This window comes from Apaloderma vittatum, unplaced genomic scaffold, assembly GCF_000703405.1.
Source record: "Apaloderma vittatum isolate BGI_N311 unplaced genomic scaffold, ASM70340v1 scaffold31751, whole genome shotgun sequence".
In the NCBI taxonomy this organism is placed as follows: Eukaryota; Metazoa; Chordata; class Aves; order Trogoniformes; family Trogonidae; genus Apaloderma; species Apaloderma vittatum.
Window position 1 is genome coordinate 1 of NW_009701277.1, and position 11,401 is coordinate 11,401.

At 49.5% G+C, this 11,401-nt stretch overlaps 1 protein-coding gene across 1 annotated transcript; it reads left to right on the forward strand.

The window, feature by feature from the left end:
• Positions 1 to 3,821: 3,821 nt before the first annotated feature.
• PTTG1IP (pituitary tumor-transforming 1 interacting protein) lies at positions 3,822 to 9,479 on the forward strand (the record flags this gene model as incomplete). The annotated part of the gene is made up of 6 exons (XM_009879104.1): positions 3,822 to 3,874; positions 4,815 to 4,923; positions 7,856 to 7,958; positions 8,066 to 8,131; positions 8,542 to 8,588; positions 9,436 to 9,479. Coding segments are annotated over 6 exons (422 nt in total), but the record flags the coding sequence as incomplete, so codon positions are not given.
• Positions 9,480 to 11,401: the final 1,922 nt, after the last annotated feature.

Below are 11,401 nucleotides of genomic sequence, written 5' to 3' on the forward strand. Positions count from 1 at the left end.
TCTTGGGGTGCGGACGGGCGGTGGAAGCTGGGAGGGCAGGTCCCGTCCTTGCTGGGAGCTCCGCAGGGAGCGGTCCTGCGCGGCGGGGTGCACTGGCGCATCCCTCTGAGGCCTGGAAAATGGTGTGCTGCAAGAGAGGCTTTGCATGTCACCTTTGCAGCTGCTGCAGTCATGTAACTATGTACTTAATGATGCCAGTGGCTCAGCCAGGTCTCAGGCAGGAGTTAGGTACCTGTACTGGGCAGGGGACACTTGCTGGGCAGCCAGGCCATGTTTCTTTGGAGGAGATCCCCCTTCAGGACAGGGGAAACTGGCTGAGAGCTTCAGACCAGGAAGAAGATGGACACCATCAGATCAGGATGAGAGTGAGGAGCAGTGGAAGGGTGACTGCTTCTCCTTGATGGGTAGAGGATGTAGCATAACCCGCTGGGTGCCATGTCAGGTAGAGAAGCTCTAGCAAAGGATGGGGACAGCCCCCTTTGACAGTGTCCAAAGAACTCTGTCCACTTTTCAGAGCTGGGAACTATTCTCCTGGTGATGACCAGCCCTCTGACTGCTACCTGGTGGCCCTGACTGGGAGGGTCAACATGTGTTTTGCTCTTTGCTGGGCCATTCACTTCTCTTGTAACCAAGTGGCAAAGGTGTTAAGTGGGAGCTTCTAGTACAGTAAGAGCTGCTTTCCAGGTTTTGTCCTCAAGGGCTGCTGTGCTTCCCATGCCATTCTGGTCCCCTGAGACAAAATCCCTGTTGTGAAGGGCTGCAAGATCCTGGAAACTGCCTGTTCCCATACAGCTGTAAGAGAGTGGATTTGACTTAATGGATCAGAGAATTAACCCCAGCTGGGGGTGCCAGGAAAAGGAACACCCTGGAGGAAAGCAGAGTGTTAGTAGGAAGCCTGGTTACAGCTGCAGGGTCTCCTTTTGCCTGCTCATGGCCTCCTGAGGTGCAAGAGGGCTGTTTCTCATGAGCAGGTCTCAGGGCAGCATGGGCATTGTGAAGCTTTTCTGGCCTTGACTGGAGGAACAGGGAAGATACAGCTTGTCTCCTCTGGGCAGTGTGTAAACACACTTATCTGAGCTATGTTAATAAATTGCCCAGTTGTTTGGAGGACTGCGCAAAGCATGTGACTTGACAGTGGGTCACAGCTGTGGGTTCCTGCCAGCTGGAGAGAGAGAATGCAGCTTTGCTGCTTGTGAGTGTGGAAAACAAGTGCCTCTGACTGATTTTTTTTTTTTTTCTTCCTGATTAAGGTGCAGCAAAGCAGTGATCCTTCTTCCTTCAGTTACTGAATAGTCAGTGAAATGGGTTTGTGTGGGGTTTTTTTGTTTTACAAACCACAGTGAAACAGATTGATGCTTAGACTCTTTAGGCAGGGGTGAGGTTTAAATGGCTGATCCTTAAGGGTTGGCATACCACCCTTCCTGAAGATCTTGAGGAGCATACCAGTGAAATAGTAGACAGGTATCCTGCAGACTTTCCCGAAGAGCCAGTGCTGCCAGGAGCTGCAGGCAAGCCCAGGAAGGTGGCTGGATTGGGCCACCTTGTGCTGTGTTCTCACCTAATCTGTTCCCCTCACCCAGTTTACCTGCATTCCCAGGGGATGCCATTGTCCACGGTGGCACTACTGCTGAGAGCTGCCTGCATCTATACAGCAGGGGTGTCCCTCTGCCAAATGGGGGTGGAAACAGGTTCAGAACACAGGTGCAGATTTTGAGTACAGTGCTGCTTCCGTCACCTGGAGCATTTGCTCCTGAGGGAGGATTTGGATGAATTGGCTGGGGCAAGGTATGACCTTTGTGTGCAGCAGGAGGGTACATACTCCTATGGGGACCATAGCTGCGTGTCCCCGTTTGTGTTCCTATGCTTCTGTTTTTCCTGTTAGTAACTTCCTTGTTAGGGGCTCACTTGCTTGAGCTGCTTTGTCATGTGATGATACAGGACTGCATTGACTCCCCAGTGCTTGTCCTCGCCCTTGCAGCATCCTTCTGGACTGACCCCAGCTGTGCTCACTACCTGTCCCCCTGCCACAGCAGGTGCTCAGGCTTTTAGGGAAATGATATTCAGACACTGTAACTCATGGCTCGGGGCTTTGGGTCAGCACAGGCAAGGCAGTTGACTTACATGGAACCTGATGAGATGCATCCTGGAGTTCTGAGGGAATTGGCTGATGTTGTCAGTTGTCCATATTTGAAAAGTCATGGCAGTCAGGTGGAGTCCCTCGTGACTGGAAAAAAGGAAATGTGGCAACTATTTTCAAAAAGGTTAGAAAGGAAGGTTCTGGGAACTACTGAACTGTCAGCCTCACCTGAGAGATGGGCCTGGAAAGATCATGGACCAGACCCTCCTAGAAGCTATACTAAGGCACATGGAGGGATAGGGAGGTGATTTGAGACAGCTAGCATGGCTTCACCAAGGGCAAGTGCTACCTGACCAACCTAGTGGTCTTCAGTGGTGAAGTGACTTATGAGTGGACAAAGGAAGAGCTATGGGTGTCATCTGTGTGGACTTCTGCAAGGCCTTTGACATGGTCCCCCACAACATCTGTCTCTAAATTGGAGAAATGGATTTGATGGGTGGACTGTTTGGTGGATGAGGAATTAGTTGGGTGGTCACATTCAGAGGGTAGTGGTCAACAACTCAATGTCCAGATGGAGATCAGTGACAAGTAGTGTCCCTCAAGAGTTCCATACTAGGACCAATGCTGTTTTAATGTCTTCATCAATGTCATAGTGGGATTGAGTGAACTATCAGCAAGTTTGCAAATGATACCAGGCTGGGTGGTGCAGTTGACACACCTAAGGGAAGGGATGCCATCCAAGGGGACCTGGACAGACTTGAGAAGTGGGCACAAGTGAACCTCATGAGGTTCAACAAGGCCAAGTGCAAGGTCCTGCAGCTGGGCTGGGGAAATTCCTGTTATCAGTACAGGCTGGGGGATGAGAGCAGCCCTGCCAAGAAGGACTTTGGATTACTGGTGAATTAAAAGCTGGACATGAGCTGGCAGTGTTTGCTTGCAGCCCATAAGGCCAGCTGTATCCTGAGCTGCATCAAAAGTGGTGTGGCCAGCAGGTTGAGGCAAGTAGTTCTGCCCCTCTGCTCTGCTCTGGTGAGGTCCCACCTGCAGTACTGTGTTCAGCTCTGGAGTCCTCAGCTCAAGAAAGACTTGTTGGCCAGAGGAGGCCAGAAAAATTATCAAAGGGCTGAATATCTCTCCTATGAAAAAAGGCTGTTAGGGGTCCTCAGCCTGGAGGAGAAAGGACTTGTGGAGGACCTTATTGCAGCCTTTCAATATTTAAAGCGGGCCTATAAGAAATATTTGGACAATCTTTTTGACAGGGCCTGTTGTGGTAGGCCAAGGTGTAGTGGTTGTGAACTAAAAGAGGGTAGATTTAGACTAGAAGTAAAGAAGAGATTTTCTTACAGTGAGGGTGGTGAAACTGGCACAGATTGACCAGAGGGTGGTAGAAGTCCCATCCCTGGAAATATTCAAGGTCAGGTTGGATGGGGCGCTGAGCAACCTGATCCAGTTGAAGGTGTCCCTGCTTACTGCAGGAGAGTTGAACTAGATGACCTGTAAAGGTCCCTTCCAACCTATGATTCTACAATTCGTTAGCATTTAAGCCTTCCACCATGACACTGTGTTTTGAAGCTGGCAGCTCTTGCAACAGCAATATGCTGCTGTGTTGCTGCTGCTCCAGTGGGAGTGACCACCTCTGGGAGCAGGCAAAGTAGAGAGCAGGAGCGGACTCTGAGGAGCCTGGAGTCTTAAACCGCTGAGAATCTCTTCAGACTACTGAGGTGTCTTTTTTTCCTTCCTGCAGATTGTCGCCAGTATACGAACAGGACCTGTGAGGAGTGTTTGAGAAATGTCAGTGTAAGTAACAGCAGTAAAACTTCCAACCTCTTGTGATGCCTGTAAATGTAGTGTGGTCTTTGCAGGGCTGTTACAGGACAGTCTTCCTCCTGAAAAGGGGGGCAGGCTCCCCTGCCCTTGTCCTGAGCATGCTGCAAATGCCACCCACCTGTGAGGGTGAGAGGGCAAATACCCCTTGGTGCTCTGGGAAGATGTTGCTTAGAAAATGCTTGGGTTTTGTTGTATACTTTTCAAGTCAAATAATGGAATTGCTGAACTCCAGTGTATGGATGGGAGATACTGTCAGGGGGACATGCATGGTGAGGGAACTGAGTGGCTGGTCCTCCACCAGTCTGTGCGTGCTGTGGCACTGGGTGGATGTGGTATGTGTACCATGTCCTGCCAACATCTACTGCCTTATCTCTGATATCGGCAAACTTGAACTTGAGTCAGATCTCACAGCTGACATAGCCAGAACCAGTTTGGTCAGAAGCAGTTTGACCAAACCCAACCGAATGCTGGTGTTGAGGGTTGGAGGAGATGAGGGTGCAAATCTGCTTCACGTAGTTTGGCTGGGAAAGACTAGTGATAGCACACACAAACCTCTCCTGCTCATCAGCTTTGTGCTGAGTGTCTTGTCTCAATGGATTTCTTCTTGTCCTAAAAATGCTGTGCAGAACAAATGTGAAGGGTTTGGTGATGACTACCGTCAGGCAAGCCAGGAGAAGGGTTCTCGGCCTAGAAATCTGCACTCTCCTTGCCTGCCTCTCTTGGTGCAAGCAAGCATCACACAACCTGTGCTGACCGAACACAACTGTTACTCTTGAGAATCCCATTGCTGTTGGGTGGTGCGTGGTCCTTCAGAGCAGATGGCAGTGGCCCTGTTGCTCCAGCTAACAAAGCACAGCATGGCTAACTGGCAGCACTGCTGTGCACCAACAACACTGTTCCTGTGTCCCAGTGCCTGTGGTGTGCCAGCAGTGGGAGGTGCATGGAGTATCCTGTCCGAAGAATCCTCCCCCCGGCTGACCTCTGTGAGCTGCAGTCTGCACGCTGGGGAGTCTGCTGGGGTAAGTGGATTGTGCTTGAGCAATGACTGCCTTTAGTGCTTGCTGCTAATTGACACCAACTGCCTCTCACGCCAGTGGTAATGGGACGTTTCCCTTTCCTCCTTTTCTTACTGATGGTGTAGCAATGACAGGCTGAAGTCAATAAAAGTTCTCCAAATTTCTTGAAGTGTGAGTGAGAAAGGGGAGTGTGAGCAGTTCCTGCCTTCTGGCAAGAAGGACCCATTGGGCTATAGCTACTTTAAATATATTCCTCATGTTTTGGTGTGATGTAGACTTCAAAGTGTGGCTAGTGCCTAGGAACAAGAGTTGAAGGTGCTCCATGGGCAGCTGTCCTGCACAATTCTTCCTGCTGCTCAGAGTGTGCACACCAATTTCTCACTTTTTGACTCTGCGCCCCATGCATCCTTCCTTGCATGGCTGTGGGCTCTTCAGCTTTAGCAGTATGGCTGCTGTCCCAGGCATGCTCTTAAAATTCACAGGAGCTCTTGGAACCAGAAATGGGATAGATGACTTCTGGAGGCCTGCATGGGCTTTTAATGCTGAGCATGCTGCAGTCCTGCTCAGATCTTACCTGCTTGAGAAAATAACCTTCTTCCCAAACTAGCCCTGCAAAAGCTGTGCTGCAGCTGGCTGCCTGCAGCCAGGTCACCTTCAGGAGCATTTTCTGGCTGATGGCTCTCTATTGGCTGCCTTTCCTCCTAGGTGCTCTGCTTCTTGGTGGGTTACTGGAGAAATTAGTGTCTTGTTTAGACCTAGCTCAGTGCATGCTCATGCTCAGACAGGAGTCAGCTTTTTGGGGGTCTGGGGCAGCTAGGAAGCAAGCTGGAGCTTGGTTTCTCTCACTTGTCCCCTTGATGGGGAACTTGGAGTTGAATTATGGTTGCCTGTCATTTATTGTGTTTGAGGCTTTGCTCTCTCTACCCATAAGAGTTAAAACTTCTCCCACACCTTCTGGAAGAAGAATCTCCTCTTTGTGAGTACTACAGTATGTTTTTCTGAAACTTGTGTAAGACCTTGAAATGCTAGTTTTTATGTGAGCAGCTTCACAAAAGGTTTCATTGTATAAGAATGTATTCCTTCACTTGTAAAACTTGCTTTAGAGATTAGTCCTGTGCGAGATTAGCTCTTAAATGAGTCTGCATTTTTGGGGGGTGTGTGTGTGTGTGTGTGGCTTAAGCTTTTATCATCAGGTGGAGTAGCACGTGGTGCTCTATTATGGACCTCTCTGGGAAGGGGTGATCGAAACCTCAGGTTCACCTTGTAAGCCAAGGATTCAGAAGCACCAATACAGATGTGCTGGTGGAGAAACTCCCTTTTGAACTGAAGAGCATGTTTGAGTTTGTCTCACCCCCATTGGGCTGACTTCTGATCCTTGGCTTTTGGGTTGTCCCCTACATTAATCCATGGGTTTGTTGCAGTGCAGCCAGTGAAAGCCTCATGTTGCTTTGAGACAAGACAGTGCTGTAGACAGTCAGAGCTCAAATACAATCTTTCTCAAAGCCTTACTGGGAATGTGAACTTGCAGACTTCCCTGCTGCTGGGTGACTGCTGGAAAGACTGCACCTGTGGGGAAAAATGCAAGTGTCTGCAAGCTGATGGCTTGCTAACTTCTGGGCTCAACTGGTGACTTGCTAGGTCGATACTCTGTCTGCAGCTGGTGTCTGGAACCACATTCCTTGCATGATGCTTGCCACAGTAGCCTAGGTAGGGACACAGTATGATTGGAGAGTCAGGTGGCACTGTTGTTGGCAGTGATGAAGCTCTCCACTGGGAGCAGGAGCTGGAGGCTTTGAAAGCAAGTTCAGTGGTGGAGTCGGTCTGGCCTGGAGCACCCCAGTAAGCCTGCTACTGCTGAGTCCTTGCACTGAAGGGACAGGCAAGCATCTTCTGAAGTGCCCTCAAATGCACCATGTGTGGTGCTCAGACTTTCCACTGGGCACATGGTCTGAGCCGCGTGGAGAAGAGGGGAATCAGAAGTGTTCTGAGAAGGCTCAAGTGCACTAGGATTTCTGTAACTTGGCTGCTGTGTGTGAAATGGCTACTAAGCAAATATTTTTGCAGACCCATGTCTGTGAATAGTCTGAATTATACCAGGAAACTTCTCTTTGCTGCAAAGGATTTCGGGTGATGTCTCGATGTATCTATTTCGGGTAGTGTCTCTACTGCTGTTGCTGCAAGAGCCAAATAAGACTGCTGCCTTCTGGGGGCTGTGGCTCAAGGCTGCTGTTTCAGCCACCATGTCCCAGTTTGTTTTGCCCTATGCATGGGTGAGCAGATGCCCCCAGGCCTTGGGGAGATGTGGTGGTGGTGTACATGAAGCAGCCCTTTGCCTTCAGCTGCTTCAGCATCATTGCTGGCCCCAAGCCTATAAATCCCAATGGATCTTGCCTCGCTTTGTCTCTCACCCAAGAACTCTAGACACCCATAAGTGCCTTCAGTCCACTGTTATCTAATCTTAGATGGCTTCTGTGACTGGCTCCTATGGGTGGTAACTTCAATGCCAAGCTGTGACCTCTCTCTTGGAGGTTGCTCCTCAGCACTGGTCTCTTTTTTTTTTTTTTTTCTTCCCCCCCCCCCCCTTTTTTTTTTTTTTCTTGATAGGTTACTGTTCATCTGGGCTAGTGAGTAACACACCTTTGCTCCTGTTTCTGCTGGAGGAGTTTGACCTGAGTGCATTTGTTCTTGACTTTCTCCATACAAGTAACTGGGCACTATAGTTAGCAGCTAGATATACGCAGTTGGCATACACATGCTGGTTCCAACACTTGGTATATTTATATATAATGATGCTTATCTTACTTTACCAGGTTGTTATGCATATCTCCAGTCCAGTGACTGAAGATGTTTGTGAAAATAGCTGTATGCTTGTGAACATTGTAACTCGAGGCAGACGTGTATTTATGTACTAAATGTGTTTTGTCAAATCCTTCAGTGAACTTTGAAGCCCTGATCATTGCAATGTCTGTGGTGGGAGGAACAATCCTTATCATGCTGGGGGTCTGCTGCTGCTGCTGTTGTAAGAAAAAGAGCAAAAAGCAAGTATCAGAGGGATTCCCTGTTTTCTTGGAGTAGCTCAGAAGCAGCCATGTGCTGTTCCAGAACTGACTGCCGAGTGCCATTAACGGGTTTTTCTATCTGTCAGGCCAGACAAGGATGACGAGAGAGCAGCCAGGGAGCGGGAGAAGAGGCGAGTGCGCCAGGAGGAGAGGTGAGTTTGCCCCACAGGCCCTGCTGCCCTGTGAGTAAGCCACACTGCCTTAGGCTGCAGGATGATCTGGCTCCTGCCTGTACTGTCAAATGTGATGCCAGGAGGCATATGGGGCTCGATACATGCAGTTAGTAACTGCTTCAACTGTAGCTCAAACATAAACCTCATTAGCAGCACCTTTCTGGGGTGACTCATGGATGCAGTGTTGTATATCTGACTCCCAAAGGGTTGTTGATGTGCATGGGCTCTGGTGGTCCCCAGTGCTTTGGGGGGGTGGGCAGTGTGGGGTCTGAGCAAACCTGGCAGCCCAGAGCTCCCTAGTTTGGGAAGAAGCAAGGAGCTGTAGCTCCTCTTGCTTGGTTTTGTATTGCCATTCACCGACTCATGCTTTTTCTGTTTGCTTCTTGCAGGAGAGCAGAGATGAAATCACGGCATGATGAAATCCGAAGAAAATATGGTACAGTGCTGACACGAGCAAATCAAACTAAGCTTTAGATTGAGCAGCCTCAATGACTGTGTTCCTTGCTGTCATTATAGCTGCAGGAAAAAAAACTGGCCAGTAGGGATAACACAGATGCTCCTTCCCCTGTCTCAGTGAATTGCTCTCTTGCCCTCTGGCAGCAAGTGAAGAGATGCTTGGGTCATGGTGTGTGACCCCACAAAAGTGCTGCTCCCTTCGGCAGGGAAGAGGGAGTGTTTAACACTTTCTGGGACCTGCATATTCCAAACTTATGTGGGAGAAGCTGCTGGAGTTTGACTGGACGGGAGAGGCAGAAGCTGATAGACATACCACCAGCTGTAAGGCTGCTGCCCTTCAGGCATGGCACTCTGGCAGCCCTGTGGTCAGTCCACAAAACACTCCGCTTGGAGAGTGGGGAGCCAGGTGCACACAGCTGCAGGAGCACAGATTGGGCACCGGCCTGACCACAGAGCTGGTTCTCTGAGCTAGCAGCAGTTCCCTGGGAGCCGGCTCAGTCCCATGGTGCTGGGGAGTGCACAGCCTTCCTCCTAGCGCTGGACTATCCTTCAGGTGAGTCCCATGGCCCTGAGTGGGTGAGGACCTGCCTGAGGGGGACAGGAGCCTGGAAGGAAGCAGGAAGCAGCCAGTCACTTGGAACTGGTGGAGGGGTCTCGTCTGTCTGCCTGCTGTGGGGGCTCTCCCAGGGTGGCCATGGTTCAGGGAGCAATCAGGCTCCTGCACATCGAGCATGATGATCTGTGGCAGTGGTGGGGGGCTGTAGGGAATGCAGAGACCCTTCTTTTGCCTGCAGCTGCTGTCTCAACAAATCTTTCTTCTCTTCTAGGCCTGTTCAAGGAAGAGAACCCTTATGCGAAATTTGAGAATTAGTATCTCTTGACCTGACCACCCCCGTGAACAGTGCCTTCCCACAGAGCTGCAGGACTCTACACTTCTCAGGCCATGAGGTGACCACCATGGTGCCACTTTCTGCTTCAGGTGCCACTTTCTGCTTCAGCTGCCACAGAAGATGAGCCAAATGCTTGGTGACACCATTGTCTTCACTCCAGATGCTTCATTTGCTCCAGAGCTTTGCTCTTGTTCTGCTGATGCAGGAAAACTTGGTGGAGGATGACATGTTTCTTCTTGGATGACATGTTTCTTCTCACACACCCCTGGGGTGGTAACAGTCCAAAGCAATGCAAATAATAATCCTGACCAAGGGCCAAAGCGACATCTTTCTTGCTCCTGCCTGACCAAATACCCTTCACACACACAGAGCTAGGTTCTTCTGTCTCTCCATTTATCTATTTTTCTTTTAGTATAGACAAAAGCGAGAAAGCTTCTTCATTTGTTGGTCAGCAGGAGGCCTTGGCTGTTACTCCAGGTGCCTATACTTGTCCCAGCACATTTGCATTCCTTTCAAAAAGCACAATTTTCTGGTTATTTTGGGCCTCCAGGAGGAAGGTCCCATGTGCACATTCTCACTTGCAACTAATCTCGTGAAATGCCCCGACTCTCCTACCTCTCTGTAGGATTCAGATGCATTTACAATAAGTTGACTATATATTAAACTGATTTGATTACTATCTTAGTCTGAGTGAGTTTAATTCTGATTCCACACCAGGTATGGATTGGCAGCGGTGGCTGATGGATTTGTCACTGTTACATGGTCCTAGTTTATTAGGCCCTGATAGGGGTAGCTGAGGAGAGCAGAAGCAAGGCTACCTTGAACTTTTAGTGGGCTTGAAAGGAAGAGTCTCTTCGTGGAGACATTCGTTAGGAAGAGTTGGGTGTTGGAAGTAATGTTGCTCTCTGAGAAAGAGCTGGTCTTCCTGCAAGAGCTTGTCCTGTGTCCCCTAGCAGCCTTGAGAGTCCTTATTTAAATGGGGTGGACTCAGGGCTCCTGGCAGTGTTGGGCACAAAGACAACCTTGCACCGTGCTACCTGCTTAAGGGATGCGCGGTGGGGAAAGGAGGAGGGGAGCTGACTGCTCTTACATGGTCCTATATTTGGCAGAAATTGGCTTTGCTGCGTAAAGGAGCCTTGCATGTAAGCAGCACACATAACTTGTCTAAGGAGAGCTGACTTGCCTTTTGCCAAGTGGGGTGACTTGCTCTGGGCTGCAGGTGGTAGCATTTCTGTGGGCTTGTGTAAAATGCTCAGTTTGTGTTGCCCGGCTGTGCTGGTTTGTGCTAAACCAGAATGAATTATTTAGTGATTTTACTTTTCAGCTAAGTCTATTCTGAGAGACTGCATTGTCTGAAGTTAACGGCACGTTTTTGCAGACAGCATCTGCTACTGGAAGTGATAACACCTGATGTTTACAGTTACTCCCAAGGACTTGTGTGCAGAAAGGTTCTTGCTTATACTTGCTCCTGTAGTAACTAAGGTCACTGCTGAATCTTGTGCACCACACTGCAGGTGCTGAGAAGTAGAAGGGTAACAAGGAAGTAAAGTTGCACCTCCAGGGAGGAGCAGACAGGACAGGTTACCCAAACCACACCAATAAAGCATTCCATTCTGTATGTATCATATTCAGTATAAAGCTGAGGTGTCTGGACTTACCAGCTCTCTTTCAGTGGCCAGTGTCTGTGGAAGACTCCATCCATTCTTCTGCCTTCGATCCTGATCTCTATTTCTGGATCCAGCTCCAGTACCCGGTTCCCTTCTGCCACTGAGCCTGGGACTCCCCCAGTGCTGCCTGCTCTGCAGCATCAGTGGTGATTGCTATTGGAAGGGGAGTCAGGTTTGATACTGGATTTGTATGTTTGTATGTAGTTCACTATTTTTATTATTTCCTTATTATTTCT